This window comes from Mauremys mutica, chromosome 18, assembly GCF_020497125.1.
Source record: "Mauremys mutica isolate MM-2020 ecotype Southern chromosome 18, ASM2049712v1, whole genome shotgun sequence".
Lineage (NCBI taxonomy): Eukaryota > Metazoa > Chordata > Testudines > Geoemydidae > Mauremys > Mauremys mutica.
In genome coordinates, this window is record NC_059089.1 from 19,254,929 (window position 1) to 19,278,326 (window position 23,398).

Here is a 23,398-nt window from a genome sequence, read left to right on the forward strand (position 1 = left end):
CCCCATAGAGGGTGCACCTTTTCCTTTAAACTGAGAAAAGTAAAAGAACAGATTTTTAGACTTAAACTACACTGCTACCTCGATATAACGCCATTCGATATAACACAAATTTGGATATAACGCGGTAAAGCAGTGCTCCGGAGGAGGGGGGGGGCGGCTGCGTATTCCGGTGGATCAAAGCAAGTTCAATATAACATGGTTTCACCTATAACGCAGTAAGATTTTTTGGCTCCCAAGGACAGCGTTATATCGAGGGAGAGGTGTACTTAGAAAGAATTAATCAAACTAAAGCTCAAAAGTGAATAAGTGAAAATGATTTCTCAGGCTAGAGAGGAGAAAGTCCCATAGTTTGGTCCCCGATTGCCTTGGCTACGGTCAGAGATATACCAGGATATAAGTGTAAAGTAATCTCTGAAAAACAAAAAAAGCGTATCCTATTTTTGTCCTACTTACTATCTCCAATCATTGGAGATTATATTTTGTTCTTTGTAAGCCATGATGGAAGTTTTATAATCACATTAAAGATGGCTGACAAATAACACAAGACCTAATTGCTTTTGCAAAGTGTTTGTCTATTCAAAAACAAGAAGTTCTGCAAGACACAGAATCCACATTTCTTTTATATCAAGTATCAGAGGGGTAGCCGTGTTAGTCTGGATCTGTAAAAGCAGCAAAGAGTCCTGTGGCACCTTATAGACTAACAGACGTATTGGAGCATGATCTTTCGTGTGTGAATACTCACTTCGTTGGATGCATCTTTTATAGGCATTGAGTAGAAAGTAAATGTTGTGGGACTTACCTTCTGAAAAACCTGATAGTTGGATTTGGACCATATATCAACCTGTAGTAAGAAAGAAAAAAGTTATATATTACCACACATGGATTCATAAGAACATTTTATTCGACTAATATTTGTCTTGAAAAATCTATAATCCCCGATTACCAGAAATAAGCAGTCTAAAAGAGAAGAGGAACATATTTGTTTCTTAACATTACCTTGGTTTCCAGTGTGCAGGCTGATGGGGATTGCTCAACCTCAACAGAATGTTTTAGGATTTTTCTCTTGCATTCACTTATTGGACTTTACTAGGTTAAATTGAGTTTATGCTACTGAGTTAATTGCTCCACAAAACTAGACTATAAAGCCACTCTGCTGTCCTCTTTTTAATCTGTCAAGACCCACTTAAACTGCCTAAAGGAAATTACCAACTGATAATGGCTAGATGGAGGGCCAGTAAAGACTTCCAATATTTATTTGTATATATCTATAGAGATCTCTTATTTATATTTAAAAGGAGCCAGGGGCATCTGTATTTTGTAATGGGAAATCCCAAAAACAGTTTTAGAATTTGACACCTGGCTAGACACAAGGCCAAATTTTACTTTGCATCCTATCCCTTTTGTGCCACTGAAGTGGAGCGATTCTGGTCACAGCTGTCATGCCCCTATGTTCAAGTGATGCAAAACGGATGGAATGCAAGCTAGACTCTGGCCAAAAAAATTTAAAAGATGTACAGTCTTCAGCCAGTTGCTGGGGATTTCCCATTACTAAAACTAGATGGGCTGGCACATAAAATTGACACATTTAGCACTATTAATCGAAGTGAAGAGCATATCAGCTGATGTTAATAAAGGAAGTCAAGTTTTGTGTGGGTCATGCTGAAGATATATTTGAATCCTTGGCACTAAGGATTTAACAAAAGAAAACGTCATCTGTGAAATTCCACTGTTACCCTTTAGTATTCAAGTACAGACATTTCACATACAGACACAATTAATTAAATGAGTTATGTTAAAATTTATTGTAGTTTTAATATGGTAGTATGGAACCTTGAGTGCTTTGATGCTAGGCCACTTAATAAATATTGAAAGCAGTTTCCTTTGAAATATTATACTGACTAACCCTTTCCACTTGTCCTACCGCCCATATGCATAGACAGCTTCCTCTGACTTCAACAACAGTTGTGTGGCTTTAGTTATATACACATAGACACATAAGGGCTGCAGGATCCTGTGGAATATAACAAGAAAAAGAGTAGTGAAGGACCTTTAAAGTGGTGTCTACTAACAATGCTGTTCTAACTTGGTTTTAACCACTATGTGCTCAATTTGACAGTTGAGATATTCATAAAGCCGTTTCCTAAAATGGAAAGTGATATTTTCCACAAATAATGTTTTCTATTATCTCAGTTTCATGACCCAGCATTTCTGAGCTAATTTTACAATAAGAGGAATAAAAGGAGAGACATTTGATAATATTTATTTATACACACACACACACACACGAGACAGACCATTGTAGATTCTCAGCACAACAAAACCCATTTCACGTGTGCACGGGGAGGGCTAGCTCAGTGGTTTGAGCATTGGCCTGCTAAACCCAAGGTTGTGAGTTCAATCCTTGAGGGGGCCATTTGGGGAACTGGGGTAAAAATCTGGGGAGACTGGTCCTGCTTTGAGCAGGGGGGGTGGACTAGATGACCTCCTGAGATCCCTTCCAACCCTAATATTCTATGAAAATGCCTAGAGGTTTTCAGTACTCAAGGGTGGTTTATACACCATGTGAACCAGAAGGATTTTATACAATAAGGTCCACACTTAAAAAAAATAGATCTGTTCTATAAGATTATTTTGCATTTCTACATCACCATTAATCAGTAGATCCCTCAAGTGCTTTACTTGCAGTAGGCACATGACTATCTAAGGTATTATATGAGCCAATTACTGTAGTATCTGAGTGACTTGGTGTCTTTAATATTTTGACCATGTATTTAAAGACTACTCATGGAAGCAAGGCTTGCAAGTTATGCTTAAGGTCAAACAAAAGTTTGATGTGGGAATTAAAGGGTGATGGCCTGTGATGATGAGACAGTCATAAGGTCCCTTCCAGCCTTAAAAAACAAACAAAACAAACAAAAAAATGTGTTATCTTCTAGAATTCTCCTATGAAGTGGGTATATATTCCCATTTTACAAATGGGGAAACTGAAGCTCAAAGAAGTTAAATGACTTGCTCAAGTTCACAGAGCTGCAACAGCTTTCCAGGAGTCCTGACTTTGTACTGTTTTGGCCATTAGACAGTTCTCCCCAACCTTCACACACATCTAAGAAAGGATCTAATGAAATAAAATATTCCTTGTTTTGCAATGAATAAGGCATACGGTGTTTAAGTTTCATTTTATTAAAGCTGTACTATGAAATCTTATAAATGAGTCCCGTTGAACCAATGTGCAACCTCAGAGCCAGCAAGATCCCTAAATTCATTTGTAGGAGATTGTGCTGATCTATGTGAATATTTATCAGCTCCAGCCTGTCTCCATAACAAGGGCATTTCTTCTAATCTTTTGCTGGTCCTATGTCCACGAGTAAGTGATTCAGCAACCACTGACACAGAACACATTTAGCTGAATTAAGCTAGAACACTGGTCTACAGGAACCAAATAAAATACCCCTTTGTATACCATACTTAGATTTCCAAACAGGTGGGGTTTTTTTGTTTTTGTTAAGCTAGATTAAGGTTGTGGGTACTGAACCTCTCTCTGGTTTCAATGTATTTTACTTTTCAAGAATATAGGAGCTAAAAACACCAAACAAATAGGAGTTAAGGTTGCACTTCTCAAACAAGGGACTGATTCACACATTTACACAAGCACAACTGACATGCTAGTGCAATTTTAACACAGCCTTCAGAATATACCGTCTCAGTGGAGGTAGCAAAGATGGCAACTTCCTCCCTCCTTTCCTGACCTCCAGCTTATTTTCTATTACTACAGGGCCTCTTATTAGTCATAATTTCTCATCTGCAAATCTTATCATGGAAATCACACTTATTGAAGAATTGTGCTGCAGAGATACTTCGCTTTCATTTAAAAAAAATCATTTCTAACCTTTAGGCATGGGTAGAAAACATCAAGAAGAAGAAGCAAAAGTAAAATGCTGCAGAGAGTCTGTGCAGTATTTGAAACGATGGCTGTGTGGCCTGATCCATTCACTTCTGTCACAGCCCTGTGGACTCCATGATTCTGCAGCCACAGAAACTGGCTTTTTCCCCAAATACTATGGAATTCAGCATTTCTGCCACAGAATTTGCTGTTTTGTTGTAGCTATGTGCCCAGCATTTTGTCTTCTCACTCCCTGCCCTTCTGGGACCTACATGCAGCTGTGTCTTGCATTCCAACTTTCCCCATAAAGGGGAATTAACTGGATTAAAGTGCATGCTCTTCCATGGAGCCAGGCAGCAGAGAGAAACAGGTGTCAGAGTGGGCACGTCCAGCTTGTAGCCAGGAAGTGGAAGGGGCTAAAAGTTTGGGCTGTTGCATGGACAACAGCATACCAGCGAAAACCCAGCGAGCTGGGAAGGTGAAACCGCTGACGCCAGCTAAAAGCTCCCCACTCCTGAGGACGAATGAGATTCTGAGCTGGATTACTTGGCATCATGGGAGCCAAGAAATGGAGCAAGGAAGAGAGTAAGGAAAAACCCATCAGGAAAAATAAGCACTGTTTAAAATGAAGAATTTTAGATCAATGAGTTTTTTTCATTTATGAGCCAGAGATGTGTTTGAGTGTGTATGGGTGGAGGATGGGAATTCAGGGTATTTAATGCAAGTAGAATAAACTAATATTGCTGTGGAATTTAAGGGTAGCTATAATTTTTGGTTCCATTGTGCCATGAAGTAAATAGGGCCCTGATTATTAGTTCTCTTGGGTAGCACTTAGATGGCCAAACAGGACTGGAGCCCTGTACAGAGGTAGACATGATACATGCCCCAAAGAACTACCAACCTACAGCCCCAATTCTGCAAAGATTTACGCTTGGGCTTAAATGCATAATGTTAACACTGCATTGGAGTTATTTTTATCACTTAATTATATTATTGTTTATATATTTTAACAGGTTTTTTTTTTTTTTTTTTACACAGAGGAGAAATCAGACAATCGAAGTGTTTTGCAACAAATAGGAACAGATCCTATTTATTAAGTTCTGCTAAAGTTTGCATTCTTACATATAAATAGGGTTAGTTTTGTTTGGTCGACCTTCTTCTTTAAAATAAAGTATAGCTATACAATTATTTTGATTTTTTTTCTGTTATGGTAATGCCCAAAAGCTCCAATAATGATCAGAACTCCTTAGAAAGGCATGGTCCCAGCTCCACTGAGGTTACAAACTACACTGAAACAAGTCACAATAAGTGAGGGTAGGTCTATGGCAGCATTTCTCAAATGCAGCCACAGCCTCCTGGGCTGTGATGGGGAGAGGGCAAAGTAGAGCCAACTCCCTGTTGCTCCTGGATGCTGGGGCCAGCAGCAGGGGTTGGGCCCTGCCCCCTCTAGAGTCACCAGGGCACAACGCTGTAGGAGCAGGCAGCCAGTAAGTTCCCCACCTTCCCAGGGGTGCTGGGGCTCAGGCTTTGGGCATCAGTCCTGGGGTGGGGGGGGCAGCAAGCTCTGGCTGCAGGGCGTCAGGCTCCAGCCCTGGGCTCTGGCTGCGCAGTGGCAGGCCCCAGGCTCTGGCCACATGGCTTCAGGCTTTGTCCTGGCCCCCATCTCCTGGCCAAGGGGCTTCGGGCTCTGGCTGCAGGGCTTCAGGCCCCAGCACCCGCATTGCCTCTGTCAGTAATGCTAGCCTTGGAGGGAGGAGAAGGTAGAGTGACCTTATGGATCAGCTCAAGAAGTGTGTTTCATGCTTGAGAGTTGGCATGGAGTCAGTTGCAGGAGAACTGGACAACTAGGCAGTCAAGGCTAGCATTACTGACAGAGCAGTGGGTGACATGATGACATACAAGAATGAAGAGTCATAAAAGACGTTCAAGGTCAGGATGTGAAACTAACTTGATTTGGTGGTGGTAGGGGAGTGGGGAATGCATGGGAGAAAGATGACCTTAGCAGCTCCCTTTTGTATAACTGGAGAGAGGCAACACAGGAATAGGCAAAGGCAGTCTTACATTTTAGTAACAAATATGCATGCTTGTAAAGCTAACTCTACAATTTAAGACACACAGAAAATTAATTTAGAGTTTGTTTTCTAGCTATTTTCATCTAACTGAATGTTGGTTGGTTGCAAATCTTGTGTTATAATTGGAAAGCATATTTGTTATTCAGTTTTAATCTCCAGTGATGATCATTCTCCAAGCCAAATATATGATCCTTTAAATTTTTTGAATTAAACTGCAAAAATTTCTATTTTAGATGCTGCATTTGGATGAATTCAACAGGTACAGAATGTTCATTATTTGGCATGAATACTCAAAAGCAGCAAAAGTAATGAATGTCTTACAGACCTGATGTTATCCAAGTTTAAAAAAAACCCGAAACACATGCAGGCATCTTAAATGACTGTCTACTTTTCTCCATGAAAACAGAGTACTAACGAATGCATTGTTACAGATCTATTATTCTTCAACTTTTCACTTTCAATCAAGATACACATTTGTATCTAAAAAGCTGCTGAAAGCACAATTTCGGGGCATCCTCTGCATTTGAATTAAATTGGGGCTTTTTTTTCCCAGTGCCCCACTCTCCCCACCCGTCCCTAGTATAAGTAACAAGAGACCATTTTCTGAAGGTCGTCTGAACAATTTCAAAGGCGATAACAAATCAAAATGTTCCCTGCATCTAATATCAAACACGGCTGGTGCCAACACTTGTTAGAGAAATCGGATTCAACCCCCCCCTTTCACCCAAACACACACACATCCAGCTTTGAAGTGGAAAGAATGCAGGGATCAGAAATTACCCAAGAGACAGTTCTGGCTGTCTTTGAAGCTTTCCTTTGATACTACTATTTCTTTTCCTCTCTTACGCTAGGAGGCTAAAAGCTGCCTTTTTTTATTGATATGGGGTAATTAATGAAGCCATAGCATTAACATAACCCAAGTTCCTGAACATGATAATTCAACTGAGACACTTATGTTTCTTTAAGTAAGTCTAACTAATGCAGAATTAGGAATTTGGCTGTGCAGTAATGTTAAATACCCACGCCAAATATGCCATGTCATGGTTCTTCCCCATCTCTGTATTTACAGAAAAGCAGCCTGTCAGCATGCCAAACAAACCTGAAGAGCAGCTCTGTGTAGCTCTAAAGCTTGTCTCTCTCACCAACAGAAGTTGCTCCAATAAACGATATTACCTCACCCACCTTGCCTCACTAAACAAATCTTACTGCAATTTTATTTCTACAGCAGAATTAGGATACTAATGGCTCAGTTCATGAAAGCCTGCCCTCAAGGATGAGCTGCATGGATTTATTTTTTCAGGAATATGGATGGCATTATTAATAATTAAGGCTACGATTTTGTCACAGAGGTTGCAGAAGTCATGGAATCCGTGACTTCCAAAGACCTCGGTGACTTCAGCCCTGGCAGCTGGGAACTGCAGGGTCCCGTCGCCGCCTTCCCGCAGCAGCATGGAGCTATGAGGTACCCGCACCGCCTGAGGCACCAGGCCCCCAAGCTCTGAGCCACCACGGTGGGGCAGGGGGACCCCCCACAGCTCCCTGCCAGGCACCATGGCGGGGCTTGGGAACGAAGGCGCTTTGAGCAACCATGGGTGGTGGGGGCCATGGAGCTTCCAGCCACCCTGCAGCTGTACAGCCCCTTCCCATTTTATCATGGGTATTTTTAGTAAAAGTCAGTGATGGGTCATGGGCTTCCATGAAATTTTCTTCATTGCCCGTGATCTGTCTGTGACTTTTACTAAAAATAACCATGACAAAATCTTAGCCTTACTAATAATTACTTTCCATGTCTGGATTCCAGTGCACTATGAGTATGTCAAAGTTTTAAATTAGGGGAGGCACAATGCCACCACTATAGCTACAGACTAATTAAAATGCATCACTATGCGATGGATGTAATGGGCCAGCAGTAAAGCAGAGGAGATTGCACAACCATCAGAATACAGCACCTACTCTATGGAAAAAACTGACAAATCCCACCTATTGTTTTTCCAAAAAATCCAAGAAAAAGGTGGGCGGTGTATTGTTTGCAATCTGGCAAAAGCAAGTTCGGCAGGTCTTTTGAATGCTTCATAATTAGGGCCCTATTGGAATAGCAAGATTATCAAAAAAAAATTGTAGCTGAGTTGTGGACAAGCCATGGAAAACTGCAGAAAAGTAACAACAGATCTTCTTATTTGAGGTAATAAAGTCAATTATTATTCTTCCACGATCTTCTGCTGTTGGCAGCCCGGGACTCAGAGTGGGGACTCCCGCTGTCAGCCCCACACATGGCAGGACTCCCGCTGTCAAGGTTTAGGTGGGAGCTTAATATTGCCGAATCCACAATTTCCGCAATATTGCAAGTTAAGTAGGGCCTTATTCATAATTCAAATACAACCAGACCTTTTCAGAAAATTACTGGTTCTTATTTCTTTGCCAGTATGCAGAAATCTTTTTTTTTAAAAATAACCTAACATGGGGAGAAATTGGACAAGACCATCTGCTAGATTTATTTTTTCCTCTTCATTTTGAATACAGTGTTATTTTTTTCTCATATGAATAAAAATGATTGACTAATTGCATTTGCTGCACTCCAACAGAGTAGAAGCTAGCTATTTGGCAGCTTCCTTTCTCAGCTCTGCCAATGTACTTCCATAATGACCTGTAATAACCTGGCTATTCTAATCCCAATTTTTTTCTACAACTACCGATTGTTCCTAACTATGCCAACCCTATGTGGCTCAACAGTGTCCAGGAGAATCCACCAAACTCACTGCATCTATAACTCCTAAACTCTGATCCTTAAAAGAATCAATATTTCCCCCACTCTCATACCAAACTTCTCAGCATTTAATGCAACATTGTTCCTCTCAAAGATCAAAACCACATAAAACTTATTCATGCCCCTGACACACCTACATTTGCCTTCATGTTTCTCTTCTGATCCACCTTCCCCTCTAACCTCAGATCATCTCCTGGCCCTATCTTCACACTTAAACCTCCAGTTTTGGCCTCCTATTTCTGTCTTGGAACTCTCCAGTGAGGGGGCTCTTCTTACTTCTGATGCCTCTTCTATCCAAACTCTCCCCATCCTTTCCTCCAAGCCACTTCCTGTGCACATTTCACCTTAAACTGTTACTGGATCTGCCCCAATGGAATGTTGGGAAAATTAAGTGAATGATGTTTGTACAGCAATTTAAACACAAAGCACAATGTAACTACTATTATTGTTCTAACTTCTCTTTCCTATTTGGTTTATGCTAAAGACAGAAACACAGGAATTGCCATAGTAGATGAAACCATTGGTCCATTTAGTCAAGAATTTTCTCTCTCAGAGTGATGAATACCAGATGCTTTCAAGAAACATGCACGATATCATGAAAGAGACACCTATGAAATAACCTGCTCATAAGGAAAATTTCTTCCTAACTCCTTTTGCGATCCTAAGAACTGACTCTTAATCTCTCTCTCTCTATAAAAGATGATGTCTGAAATCTCTCCACAGTTCTCTTAATTTCCTTCTATTCCTCTGTCTCCTTTTTGGTTCGGGCTGGGAGTAGAAGAACTGGAGTTGCAGTAGGCAACTGCTCTAAAATGCTTTACCCACAGCGTCTGTCGCAAGGGAAAAAGAAATGGAATTTACTATAATCACGCCTTCCCAGCAGACACAGTAAGTAAAGAGCATTACTGCATGAGTTCAGCCCTGCTCTTCCTCTCCAATTACCAACATATTTAATTAGGGAAATACAGGTAGCCCACTGCTTGTCAATATGCATTCCAGTTGGGCAAACTAGCAAGCTATATATTTATTCACTCAACATTTTAAAGTCAAAATTGCTGCTGGTTTAACTGGACACAGCTCCGTCAAACTCAAAGGCGTTATGCCTGCTTATACCTGCAAATAATTTGGGCCTTCGGGTTTGGGACTAGTAAAGTCCTAGACTAGCCTGGTGGAATAATGAGCTGACAAGAGAGTGACAAGTTCATACAGTCTCACTGCAGGTGTTGGCAAAGACTGGAAGTGAAGGTGAAATGGTACACTCCTCTCATCAAATTATCAATGCTTTTTAAGAGGAGTAGGATTATCATTTTACTTGCATGCAAGACCAGAGGTTTTATGGTTCTTAAAAGTCTCCTTTTATTCACTAATATCCAAAATATCTCCTGCTCCATGGTGTATCTGATTTAAAACCAGTGCACTGTCAAGCAATTTCTATTCTCCCCACTCCAAAAGGGAGAAAATAGAGCTGTACTTCCCTTTAACAGATAGTTCTTAACCTCTTCTCTGGAAGAGAGGTTCAAACTCAGCCACTGAACTCAAGGGTCAGTACATAACATGCTGCTGTGTGCTAAAACACAGGTTCCTCTTTTGAACGAAAAAAATCTCTCATTATAACATGGCCTATGGGTGCCACATGCTCATCTAGCTATAAAGAACTTTGTATTTTAATGGGATTCATAATAAGGGGAGAAAGCTCCCGAGAGAATGTGAATGACAGAGGTGCTCAGTACTTGTTACTGGAAAGGGTGGGTTGTGGTGGGTGTCTCAGCAAGAGAGCCTATTCCACTCTGAAAAGAGAAAATAAAACTAAGCTGAAAGCTGTCAGATCCCATTAACATCTTTTGATGCTATACAGAGAGCCATATGGAGTGTGTGCAGTCAAAAGAAAGTAGAGGTTCAAGCAGGTTGAATTTTTCATAAAGCAAATCACTCAAGGAAATACAGGTTATACTTTCTTTAATAGCTGCTGTTCAAGATGCACTATTACCAACCAGCAACTTATTGAGGGCTACCAATGATTTTCATAGCAGAGTTTATCAACTTAAGTATAAAATTAGCCCAAGATTTTCCAGTGGCTCTCAGAGATGAGAAATGTGAACCCTGGGCTATTGATGTGCTGGTACACTGAAAAAATGTTTCCTCAGTAGACACCATTAATGAGGCAACTGTGGTCTAAGGTGATAAATTAGAAATTCAAGCAAGGGCATCAGGGCTTAGAGAAAAATCAGACGCTTGGGTATGAAAAAATCTGAGTGAAGCATGTTAAATTTAAAGCTGAAATGTTTGCAAAACATCAGCCCAGCCTCTTGTGATGGTTTCTTGTTTGCAAACATACTTGTGATGAGATGACTTTTTTGCAGTTTCTCAAAAAACAGGTATCAAGTAAGTATGAAGTTTAGCCCTGCTAGAGATGTGAAAACCCTACCTTGCCATCTTCAGTGTAGACATTTTCATTATATCCTTTTACTATTGTCCGGTCAATGAAGAGACTCCGCATCACCACTATCACTTTTAGCACTTTTCCTAAGGTAACCTGTCAATAACAAGACAAGGACAAAAACAATGCTGAAAGAGAGCTGGATGAAGTCTGCATTCACGAGGTCATGGAGTTAATTACTAACATTTGTGGGAATTTCAGTTTGCAACATTTTACAGGAAGATGAAAATAAAGATCAAAAATACTGTGTGCATGTGTGAGAAAGAGGCAGATTATAAAATACAGAATAAGTAAATAGTGTAGACCATTTGTGTCTGAAAATGTTTGAGATCATGAAATTCACCTGTACAGATATGACACTGCCAAACAACTCTCTCCTCTTTAAATTAACAAAACCCAATATGTCAAAAATACTGAGCAAATGTGATTGTTTTCAATATATTTTATGCTTCCCAACATAACTGCATGCATAAGAAATAATTTTTAAAAGAATCAGCAGACTTTTCTAATGCTACCCCTGAAATGCATGTTGAGGGTTTAAAGCAAAATATTTTCGCTTTAACAAAAATGGAAAAGGGGGGGGGAGGGGGTTCTTTTTTACTGTTAGCAGCAAGACTTTGTATTGCACATTACATGCAATGTGACTTCTCCATGCAATTGTGGCATCGTAAAACATGTATTGGAAAAACTTTCACGCTTTGACATTTTGGGGTTCACCCAGAGCAGTAATGGCTTTGATCACTGTCTGCCTTGAAACTTTGGGTGACTTGTGGCCACTCTCACATTCCTGGAATGTCTCACATTCTGGTACGTGCGGAATGACGTGGTCTTGTCCCTGCTGGCATGCCCATCCCCCTCCAGGTGAGATCGCATACACTGTGTGTGCAAGGTCATCCTGTAAGGGGGGTGCCATAACGAAGAGTGCACCCCCACAACCCCCACCTCTGCTGGCATAGTCTCTCACACACCATGTGTGAGAGGTTATGCTGTCGGGGGTGGAAAGGCATGCTCTTCTTTATGGCTTCCCTTGTCCAGTACCAGACAAAACCATGTCTGGATTTGTCTCATTACCACATGGGGAACAAAGAACACAAAAAGACTGGTTTATAACCGGACAAATGGCCTCCCTACTGTCAGCAGCCTACAAGCCTTCCTCTGGCTTTGCGCAACCTGGTTACTCCTTGTAGGCTGACCGTAGTACCTTTCCAGTCTCAAATCTGCCTCCAAAATCATCCTACTGCAGGGACCAGTCCCTCTCATTGGATCCTCGCAGAGAAAGTGTGAGGTTCACCGCCTTTATGGAGACAGCAAAACACTTCCAAGCTGTTAGCTTTACAGAAGCACACTCTTTACGGAACTTACGCAACACTGCTGATGTGTTAATAAACTTGCTTTCATTATAAAAGTACTCAGATTAAGTGATACCAAGTAAAAGAGATAAAGGTAAAAATGGCTACAAGCAAATACAAGTGATAAGACAGCTAAAAGTCAAAAACTCAATCAACCAAGATGCAGTCTTTGTTCAAGATGGTTTCTCTCACCCACGGTCTCCTTTCTGCTTTTACTGGTTGGCCTGGCCAAGACCCATTACATAGATCAAATTGCTTTGTTTTTTTTGTGTCCTAAGGTGAAGGATAAAGATGGAGTATCATTCTGTTCCTTATATCCCCAAAGGGGTTGTTTTTGTCTTACAAGTCAGGAAGGCCTCCGGGAGATTCAGTCTCCTGTCTCTCCCTGGTGCACAGGACCCACGTTAATTCTCTATCGAGTTCAGGATCAGGATAACCCCCTGGTCTAGCTTGATGGCTTTGTTTACTGCTAATATGTAAATTGAGGTAAACCCACTTCTCTTTGTTTAAGACAGACCTGTTTATCACCTTTACCTAAGCCAGGTTGTCTTGTCTTAAAACGTGTTCTAGTAACATCATACAGAGGGAATTCATAACTTCACATATAACATTAACACATGCATTTTATAGTGATATTAATAACCAGAGTGGTGGTAACTTTTATATGAAACCTTACACACTTACCTTTCGGATAAATACCATGGCAAGAGATTGGGTGAAGTGAGTTAATTGAGTCGGTCTCAGGAGAGACAGAGTACCTATGCTAGTGGGCAGTAGGGCTCTTAGGGACACACACATCAAGTACACAAACATGACAAGTGCCCAAAAAAGGATACTTATTTGGAAAATGGGTCACCCTTTCTATCATACTCAGAGGAGGAGGGCTCCCCAAGCAGCAAGCCAGAATATTTAGTCAGATTTTTTGAATATTAACTTGATCCTGCATAAGTAATGTACCATGTAGTATGTTAACATTTCATCATAACTTCGACTTAATAAAAAAATTAAATAAAAGAAGGTTAGCTTGATGCCCCTTTGGGGAAAAAATAAAAGGAGTAGGGGAATGAAGCAGTTGCAGGGGGAGATTACAGTTACAAGAATAAAAAAAGTTACAATTTCAATAGTTGTAAAGGGATAGTTACCCCTCTATTTCTAATTTATTCTATACAGAGTAAACATATAAAAAGTAAAACTAGTGTCAAAGGAAGTCTGTAGGGTCCAGTGGAGCATAAGAACAGAAATAAGCCTTAATTACTGAAAAAATGCAATAATTAAGAAAGCATTTTAATGTAATATCAATTTATTTTTCAAAGATTAGTTTGAGTTTTAAGGTTGGTAAAAGGATGTCTCCCCAACAAGGATTTCTGTCTTTGTGATTAGTTATACAGACAGCATTACATAGTTTTTCTTCAATGGAAAATCATAAAAGTGAGAAAATATCTTTTAGATTATTCAAATTCAACTCCCAGCCAATAGAGAACTATTTCCTACTGTATGGTCTCCAGGACTTTGTCCAGTCTAGATTAAAATGCACCAGAGTGATGGTGCTTCCACCGCTAACCTTGACAGACTATTCCACATTCTAATAAATCTCATTCTCAATAGTTTTTCTGATGTTTTGCCTTTATTCTTCTTTTCATAATTTCAACTCATGGCTCCTAGTTATCATTGAACCACTTTTAGTAATTCTCAATGCTTGGGGTGAGATTCTCATCCTCACATTGGCCCCTGTAAACAGGGTAAAGTGGCTCTAGGAGGCCTGTATACAGCTGTGACAGGATAAGAGATGATTTTTTATTGTTCACCAGGATGCCTAACTGGAAGAACAGGGAGAGGGCATATCCCAAGATTGCTGCCATCTCCTACCAAATTTTGTCTTCATCAGACAATTATCCAGGTACAAGCAGAAGTGAATGCTTTCTTCTCAGATAGGCACCATGACTGCTAGGCATTTTATGACGATCCTTGATGCTGTGCAAAGTCCACAGGGCAGTACTTTCGACTGATGGTGATTGAGCCTCAATGCAAATCTCAGGGGCATCCTGTGGGCTAGGTGGATGGCTATGTAGAATTATGTGTCCAGTCATGAACCAGTCTTGAATCTGAAGAGATGGATTGATGGAGGAAAGTGTTACCATCCTGAATCTGAACTGGCGTATGTATTTGTTCAGTTTCCTCAGGCCTAGGACAGGACATTTCTCTCAGGTCAAAGAGTGTTGGATGAGGACGACTTTAAAGCCTGTACATGATGCGCCTTAAATTTCTTGGAATGGAGACTGAGATGAGGAGAAAAACTTGTGTTTGTAAAGAACTGGGCAAGTTAATGCTCCATCCTGGGGCACAGAAGACAAAGTCCTGAAATCTATCCTGGGTCTTTTACCCACTGTAACACAACTTTACCGCAAGGCCACCTGCCCTCTTTTATAAATGACATATATACACAGCAGAGAGTCTTGTGGCACCTTATAAACTAACAGACGTTTTGGAGCATGAGCTTTCGTGCATGCATCCGACATAGTGGGTAATCACCCACGAAAGCTCATGCTCCAAAACGTCTGTTAGTCTATAAGGTGCCACAAGACTCTTTGCTGCTTTTACAGATCCAGACTAACACGGCTACCCCTCTGATACTTATATAAACAATGAATTTAACAAATAAAGGAAATAATCTGTTATTGAAATATGTGCTGAAAGTTCTGAATTTTAGCACTTAGGTACATTGCAACTTTCACTCTTTCTAAAGTTACGTTTTAAAAATTATCATTCTGGGTTCTTCACAGCTACCAGGTGTTGGAATATTAAGTTTCCTATTTCGTACCAATGTTTTCTTGACAGTGGAGTTCCAGTACTTTTTATGGCTGAAAAAGAGGGAGTGGGGGTTTCAGCAATTAATTTATTCTAGGAACAGAATAATCCACAAATTGAAGGGGTTGTGGCTCCTGTCAAGCAGATTAGGGAATGGAACAGAACTAGAGGCAGAAATTTTGGAAAGGTCACTGTGGTAAAGAATGATTAAGGTCGTAATTTCTGTAATGTCACTGAAAGAATGAGGCCAGTAATACTGCACTCAGCAATGGCTGTACAACAGCCTGTCACCTAAGTGGGGAATGCTGTGAGATTTGGAAGCCACAAGAGCACCCCGTAGCTCCTTTCACTGTGGAACAGAGTCCATATTATTTACAACTATAAATACTTTTATTTTATCTGTAATGATCAAATGTCATAAGAAGTAGTCATAAATTGCTTTACAGGTCTTTCGTCTTGATCTCAACAGCATTTTACAGTTCTCCTAAAGAGAATCCTCAGAGGAATACGTTTTGTTCTTGCACATGTGGGGCTAACTTGGCCCAGACAATAGGAATTCATGCTTGGAAAAGATCTAGCTCTGGAGTATAATTTACATTTTCAGGCATACAGCTGTGGCCCTGCAGATCATCGGATAGTAGGGAATAAAACACTAATAGCCCTTACAAAGGGAGTAATTTGATAGTTCTACTCTGAACTCCAGCAGTGCAGGTCTCTTCTTTTGGAGGTCAAGCCCCACCTGGCCAGTCCTTTTTAAATGAACACTCAATGACCTGCACAGCTGATAATCATAGGGAGCTACTATCAGTGTAGAGATCTGCTACTTTTCAATTTAATTAAAGTGGGCAACATTTTTTCCCTTCTAAAGCAAACTTTTCCCATTAAACTTCAACTTCTTCTGTCGATACCCTGTTAGACAGCACTTGGCTTTTTAATATTTCGCCTGTAGGATATGTGCCAACTTGCCCTTGATGTAGAAAATTTTAATTCAAATCAATACATGTACAAGGTCACTTTAAAATTCAATTAATATGAATGGAAAAATATGCCCCACAGTTCTGTGAGCTGAAAATGGAACAGCTGCAAGTTAAACACTCATGTAGCTCCTGTTTTGGTTCTGTGTCTACTAACAATGCTGTTCTAACTTGGTTTTAACCACTATGTGCTCAATCTGACAGCTGAGATATTCATAATGCTGTTTCCTAAAATGGGAAGCTCCAGGATAAGGAGAGACAATGTACTAAAACACGCAACTTTACTGACAAAAATAGGGGTAAAATAAAAGTCCCTTTGTAAAATCCTAGATTTAAAAATATTTTGTTTAGCACTAATAGAACTCTGAGTGCAAATGACTAACATTTTAAGCCAAAAATGAGGGGCACTTAGGAGAGGTAACCTGAACATTTGATTTTGTTATTCTTAGACTCCTATCAAATGCTCACTTTAATTAACGTAGTGACAGAAAAGGAAGCAAAAACAGTTTTTTCCTCTCTCCAAACTGGTAGTAACAAGGCCAAAATTTAGCTTAAAATGGTCAAAATTCTGTTTGGAGAAAATATCTTTAAATCTCCTCTTTGTAACTTTAGTACTGTACTGAAAATTATGACAAACTAATTTGCTCTTATAGGCACTAATTAAATACTATTATAAACATCCTCTGTTAGATTTATTTTATATTTTGATTTTAGGAGAGAGGTTGCTGAAGGCACCAAGTTCCAATACTATGCAGGAAAATTCCCTAAATTCCAGATTGCCTCTCAGCATCCCAGGGAATCCTCTGCTGATTTGAAATGCAGATGCTCTGCAATGCAGAGCTAAACAGAAGAAATATTATTTTCAGTTCACTTGCATACCTCACTGCTAATGTCACAAGGAATGAGAGAGAGAGGGGAGGGGGGTGCGTGTGTGCACGGATGTGTTTTCATTCACCTTAGGAGACAGTAATGCATCAACAAATTAAAAGCATAATGAAGCTGTGCACGTTCAGCAGCAAAAGTCCAGCCCACCTGCTCCTTGCAAAATAGGCAGACCTACTCTTTTGTCTCTTGTATCTTGATAATCAGCAGAACAGCCACGAATAATATGGTACGTGTATTGAGAATACAAGCATTAGAAAAGCAACAGATTTTCTATTAGTTATTTTTTCCCTCCATTTCTTTCTCTCATCTGAGGCTGGTATGAATGCTGCAATTCCCTTCACACAATCATTAATCTTTAATGATGCCTATTTGTAAATAGCATGATAGGATGCAATTAAGCCATTAGAGGCTAAATAAACCAACATGCTAATTAGGTTCTCTACAAGAATTTTTTTTTTAATGTAGAGGCTGGAATTTACCTTTCATTAATCTAACTTAATTGCAATAGTGCACGTTAAAAAGTCAACACAAATTAAGGTCTTTAAATGATTTTCCCATATTAAGGATCAGTTGGTGATCTTTTCCCTCAGTAACAAGGCATATTCTGTTAATAAGGAGACCAAACTGGCAAACAATATTGCCTAAAGGTTAGAAGACAGGTTTTGCCCGTGGGCCAGTCACATTTATGGTATAATTATCCCAGTCCAATGAAGATTAATTTGCTACTGAAGACCAATAGTTTCTTAAGTTTTGCTTTCATCATTCTAAATTTTAATACCCCAGTAATATTACTGGGATGGGATGGGAAGGATTTCTGACTTCCGTCAACAAAGAAGCTCTACTACAGCATCAAGATGGATCATTGACACTCTGGAATTGGATGCATATTCACCTATACAGAGGAATAGAAGCTGAATAAATTCATCTCCAGCTTCTCTCCACCTGTCCCTGCTCCTTCTCCTTTCCCTCGCCTCCTCACCTTACTAATTTCCACCCACCAAAAGCAGGTAGAGAGCAACACACTCATCCTCCAGGGCTCTGCTGCTCATAGATTATGCTGGTTCCATAGAAGTCCTTCCCTATCTACAGCCCATAATGTGACCTGCCCTCCCCACTGCTTGTCCCTGACCTGAGGAGACAGTCATGTACCAGCAGCAGAGGGAGGCAGGTCAGACTGTGATGGTCAAAGGGGGTGGGGATTGATGCAGGCACAAGGGGTTGAGATTGATTCTTCTAGTTCTGACTTTGGCAAAAGAAGCTGTAACTCAGTGTCCCAGATAAATACTGGAAACTGGCCAGTCTCCACAATTTTAAACACCTCAGAATTAATCAGTGCCCTATTAAAGGTTTTCTGACATTTGGTTGATTGTTCCCATCATGCTTATGCACCATATAAAGTTCAATGTAAATACAGAGAGAAGATATTTACAATGTTCACTTTTAAAATTTGCTAATTTTGCTTTAGAAAAATAGAGGAGGAAATATGACAAATGCTGAGGAAATGTTAGTTACCAAGAACAACTAGCAGGGTTTTAAGGATGAAGACTTACACTGATTAGCATGGGGGGGGAACAGGGATTTTTTTTTTAAAGTCAAACATTAAATTGTTCCAGCCAACTATAGCATAGGCAACTGATTCCAAATTACTGGATAATGAAATATGTATATAAAAAATGTTTAACTGCTCTCAGGATAAGATCTTATAGAACACGATTCAATTTGATGTATTTTAATGGTCAAATTATAAACCTCAAAAACTGAATTTCCAATAGAAAATGGTGGCAATTTTAACTAATGCACTTTAGCTACAATATATAGAAAAACAAAAACTGAGCCAAAAAAGTCTTCCATCTTAGTGAACAGATGTCTAGCCCATTTGCAATTAATACGACCCAATTCCATACAATCAGACTGCTTAAAATGCCTGGAACAAGATTTAAAAGTTAAAAGGTAAATTATCTGATTTTAATGAGAATGAATGGAAACGATGTCAAAAATCTCTCTCCTTTTAGGGCATGAATAGTAGACGAGGGAAGCAGTAGGTAAAAATCTAGCTAGCAGTATAAATGTATACAATGAATTTATCATCAAAAAGATTGCTTGATAACAAAATATGAGAAGAAAATGCTATTTCTGAAATGAGCTTTGTTTTGGCAGAAAGTATTTTCCAAAATTAGAATTCAGTTATTTAAATCATTATGTGTTAGAAACAGCTCAAAACAATAAAAAACTCTTCCAGTGTTTTTTAAAACACATTTTCCCAGTGTTTATATCTGCTATAGTGTTCCTTTTATATGCTTTTATAATGTTAGAAGGTAGTCAGTCCTTTGAAGTATGGTGACAGAGGCAGAATGGTCTAGTGGTTGAAAACTGAAGAACTTGGTTCTATTTTTGAATTGCTGAGTCAGTTGAATTCTACCTCTCTCAGTCACAACTGAATCACAACTTTCCTGTGCCTCATCTGTAAAATGGAGATAATGCTTACCTTAATTTGTAAAGCCCTTTTTGATGCTTGAATAAATATACTACTATATATATATTTGGTATTATCATTAAAATATCACACATCAAGATTTTGAATTTTGATAATGGTCACAAGATGGTTGAAAACAACCACACTGTGAAAAGTCTTTATAGACACAGGGCAATTGCAATAGTTGAATTTTAGAGACACTCTACCTTAAAACCAAAGATGACATTTAAAGTGGCAATTCCACTGTTTCTAATATTGGTATTCTCTTTTCCTAGCCTTATAATCATAGTAAAGCTTACAAAAATGGTTAGTTTGGAAAGAACGGAAGCAGACAAATGATATTCTGTAGGTCTGCCAAAATCAGGGGAGTTCCACTGCAAAGAAACAAAATCCTATCTTCTTAACCTGTATTACACCTATTGCAAATAAAGCTGTACCAATTTTGATCACCCCAGTAACATGAAAGCCAACAGGGAAGAAAGCTCTAATTATTTTGAAATACATTGTGCATTTCACAATTTGTTAAAATTTTAGGGTATGATCCATTTACTTTTATTGGAGGTGCATTGATTTACACCAGCTGAGGATCTGACTCTGAATGTACAGCTGCATTTGCATGTAATCTTGGCATTATGGAAGCCCAGGTGAGAGAGTACATAAAAATGTCTACCTGCTTCACACTAACTGGTTGACTACAATCATAAAAAGGAATTTAAGTAAATTATGAGTATTTTTTATTCAAAATTGAAGGTTTTCTTCTGATCATTAAAAGACAGGCTGCAAACTGGTTAACGGTGACTTAGGGCTCTCACTTTGCAAGGGTCACAAATTACTTCCTTGTGGTGGCAGCAGCCATGCTGAAATGGGAAGTATGCCTGATACGATCTCTAAGCATGCTCTAATTCACACTGAGAGCTGGTTTGGTCCCTTCACAGCCCAGGACAGGGGGAGCGCTAGGGTGGCTTACAGTTCAAGCATAGGAACATAATAATTGAGAATCAATCCCAGTATGTTTATTAAGATAGGGTCCATGTTCTGAAAATTTTTCCAAACTCCTGATTTAGGGAGATGAATACTTTCCCCAGGGCTGTGATCACCACAAAACAACAAAGAAGACAGTTGATCTCACAAGAAACACAACTGTTTGACAAAGAATGTTGTGTGTCCAGGAATTTAACAGGTTAAATAATCAAAGAAACAACAAAAAGTCTAAGATAATTAATGTATTCTTAACATATTAGGGAAAGTTTATCTGTTTACCATCCCAATTCAAATATTGCAAGCTCCTGGAAGTTGAGAAACAAAGTCAAAGAAAAACCTTAAAAGAGTCCTCTGTTCACTCCAGTGCCACAGCAAATTAATTTTGCATAGCACTTTTATTGAAGCTGATCTAAAGTGAATGTTTATCTTCTTTCATGCATGGATACAAGTAAAAAATTAATTGAAAAATCAATAGTGTAGATTGGGATTAAACTGCACACTGAAATACCATGATAAACAGCTTTTAAAATCAGTTGAGGATTTCACACAGCTCTGAAAGATGTCAATGATTTATGCATTTGGTCTATGCAGCGTAAATCCAAGCTAATGAGGTACAATTGCTATGTATAAATCTGAAACACAAAAAGACTCAGTTGTCTGGAAGAAGTAACAGCCTCATAGGATTGCATGTAGGAATCTTTCAGAACCAACATTTATGCTTCTAGGAATAGTTTAGTATCTTCTTGCTTACTGGTGGTGGCTTGTGTTGAAAGATGTATGCTGCCAACTGAGGGCCAAGCTTCACAGGAAGGTTACTACCAGTTGAAAGCAAGCCTGCAGGTCTATTTTTGTTCATCAGATGGTGTCTTTCAAATAAGAACTACTACTTTTGGGACACTGAAGGAACTGTGGATTACAGTAGTCACAACTGCTATGGTTAAAGTTGCAAAACAATTTCTAAATTCTCAAAACTTTCTGGAACAATAATCTTTTGGGCTAACATTTTCAGTGTTAGGTCTCTTCCCGGGGGTGATTTGTTTGGGAAAGTTTGAACAAACTCCTTCATCCTTTTGAAGTTACAAAAGGGCTAGCAAGCATATTTTTACCACTTCCCCCATAAAGATAACTACGAACAGTTAAACTTCAAAACTTCAAACTAGACACTCAAATAGGTCACGATAACAGAACATGCATTGCTCAGTCTGAAAAGGAAAATCTTTTAAAACAAAGGGCAAGATCATCCTCTGAGTGAGAATTTTCTTGAGGGGGGAGGGAGGGCTGGAAATCATGAAGTTCTCCTTGTGGAATTGTCTTGCCTTTTATTTTTTGGGATAGAGCATCATAGTTACATCCCCGCTACACATAGAACAAACGGGAGGTTGGCTCCCCAAACCAATGGACTTCTCTTGGCCTCAGCATGTGCCCTCTTCCAGCTCCCTAGAAGCAGGATTCCAAATACATATCCCAAAGCCCCACAATGAGAGTTACACAGTGTGAAGGGTTAACTTAACATTGAGGGAGGCAGGCTGCCTCCTTCTCACCATGTTTTTGAGCCAGTAGATCCCTTCCATAACTTCCCCTGCACTGACCCACCATTTTGGTCTCTTCCACTCACAAAGGGAGAGGGCACAATCCAGCCCAATGTTTGAAAATATGGGCCCTCAAGGTCACAACAATTTGGGCCTTCTTAATATACTTGTTTCTCATGCCAATACCTTTATTAGTAAGTACCGTATATACTTTTCTTGGTCAACTGAATTATTTTAGAGCATGCTGGATGCCTTACAGTACAAAAGCAAGACACGGCCCCCTGCCTCAGAGAGCTTACACTATAATTTCAGACATAATGCAAAACTGAGAGGGGATAAAACAGTAGGGAAGAGATGGACAAAGGTTGCATCAATGAGGTTATATAGTTACTTAATAAATACTATTTGGCAAACAGATTGGTGGTGCAATTTTTTAAAATAAAATAATAAATGTCCTTTGAATTGCTATTTGAAGTAAGAGAATGAACCAATACTGCTGTGGCAGAGAAAAAGTGCTGTTGTGCAGAAACTCTAAACTGGTCTTACTTGGGACTCTCAGTCACATATTGACAAGTCACAAGTATTAGGGAAGACTCACTTTTCTCTAGTGGCACAGATACCAGTCTCATTGCCCATCACATAGCACCTTTCACTGACTGACTGTGCCTGAAACCAGCAAAAGCTTTTATGGCGGTCAGGGTAAAATGGAAGATTCCATATTGGCAACATGAACTGAGACAGATGGGAAATAGAAGGAATAGCTGCCTGAAAAGAAAAATGATCATTACATGACTATATACAACAAACAACATTAAAACAAAGTTTCATGATCTCTGATTGTGGATTATGTGAATACCAACTGAAAGGGAAATATCACTTGTACAATACACTGCAGTTATCTGGTACCAGTAATCATGTCTTTGATTTAGTGCTGGTACTGTGACAGGTACACAGAGGGCAATTTAATCATGCAATCCAGCATGTTATTACTTATTGCAAAAAAGAGTCTCTTCCAACAACAACTCTTCCAACCTACTTTATTCCTTACCTGTACTCTGTCGAGGTGCCCAAATCACAATGTATGTTTGGGACTTGATTCTAAACAGTGTTGAGTGTCCTCAACTCCCACTATAATAAAATAAGGTGAGGGCGCTCAGCCTTTACTAGGAGATGCTCTGAATCCAGCAGAGTTGGGTTCAAAGTGAAAATGGCGACAAATATTTTCTCATACAGAAAATGTTATAAATAA

General features: G+C 39.4%; 1 protein-coding gene across 4 annotated transcripts in view; it reads right to left on the reverse strand.

The window, feature by feature from the left end:
* Window positions 1–23,398, reverse strand: part of MED27 (mediator complex subunit 27) — a 161,392-nt gene that overhangs the window by 15,871 nt on the left and 122,123 nt on the right. For 2 of the 4 annotated variants that reach the window (XM_044993164.1, XM_044993165.1), the window contains exons 5-6: window positions 11,142–11,249; window positions 800–841 (exon numbers count right to left, since the gene is read on the reverse strand). In XM_044993164.1, coding sequence (XP_044849099.1) covers window positions 800–841; window positions 11,142–11,249 — 150 coding nt within the window. The remainder of the gene's footprint in view (window positions 1–799; window positions 842–11,141; window positions 11,250–23,398) is intronic. The other 2 variants (XM_044993166.1, XM_044993167.1) reach the window with 1 other exon arrangement.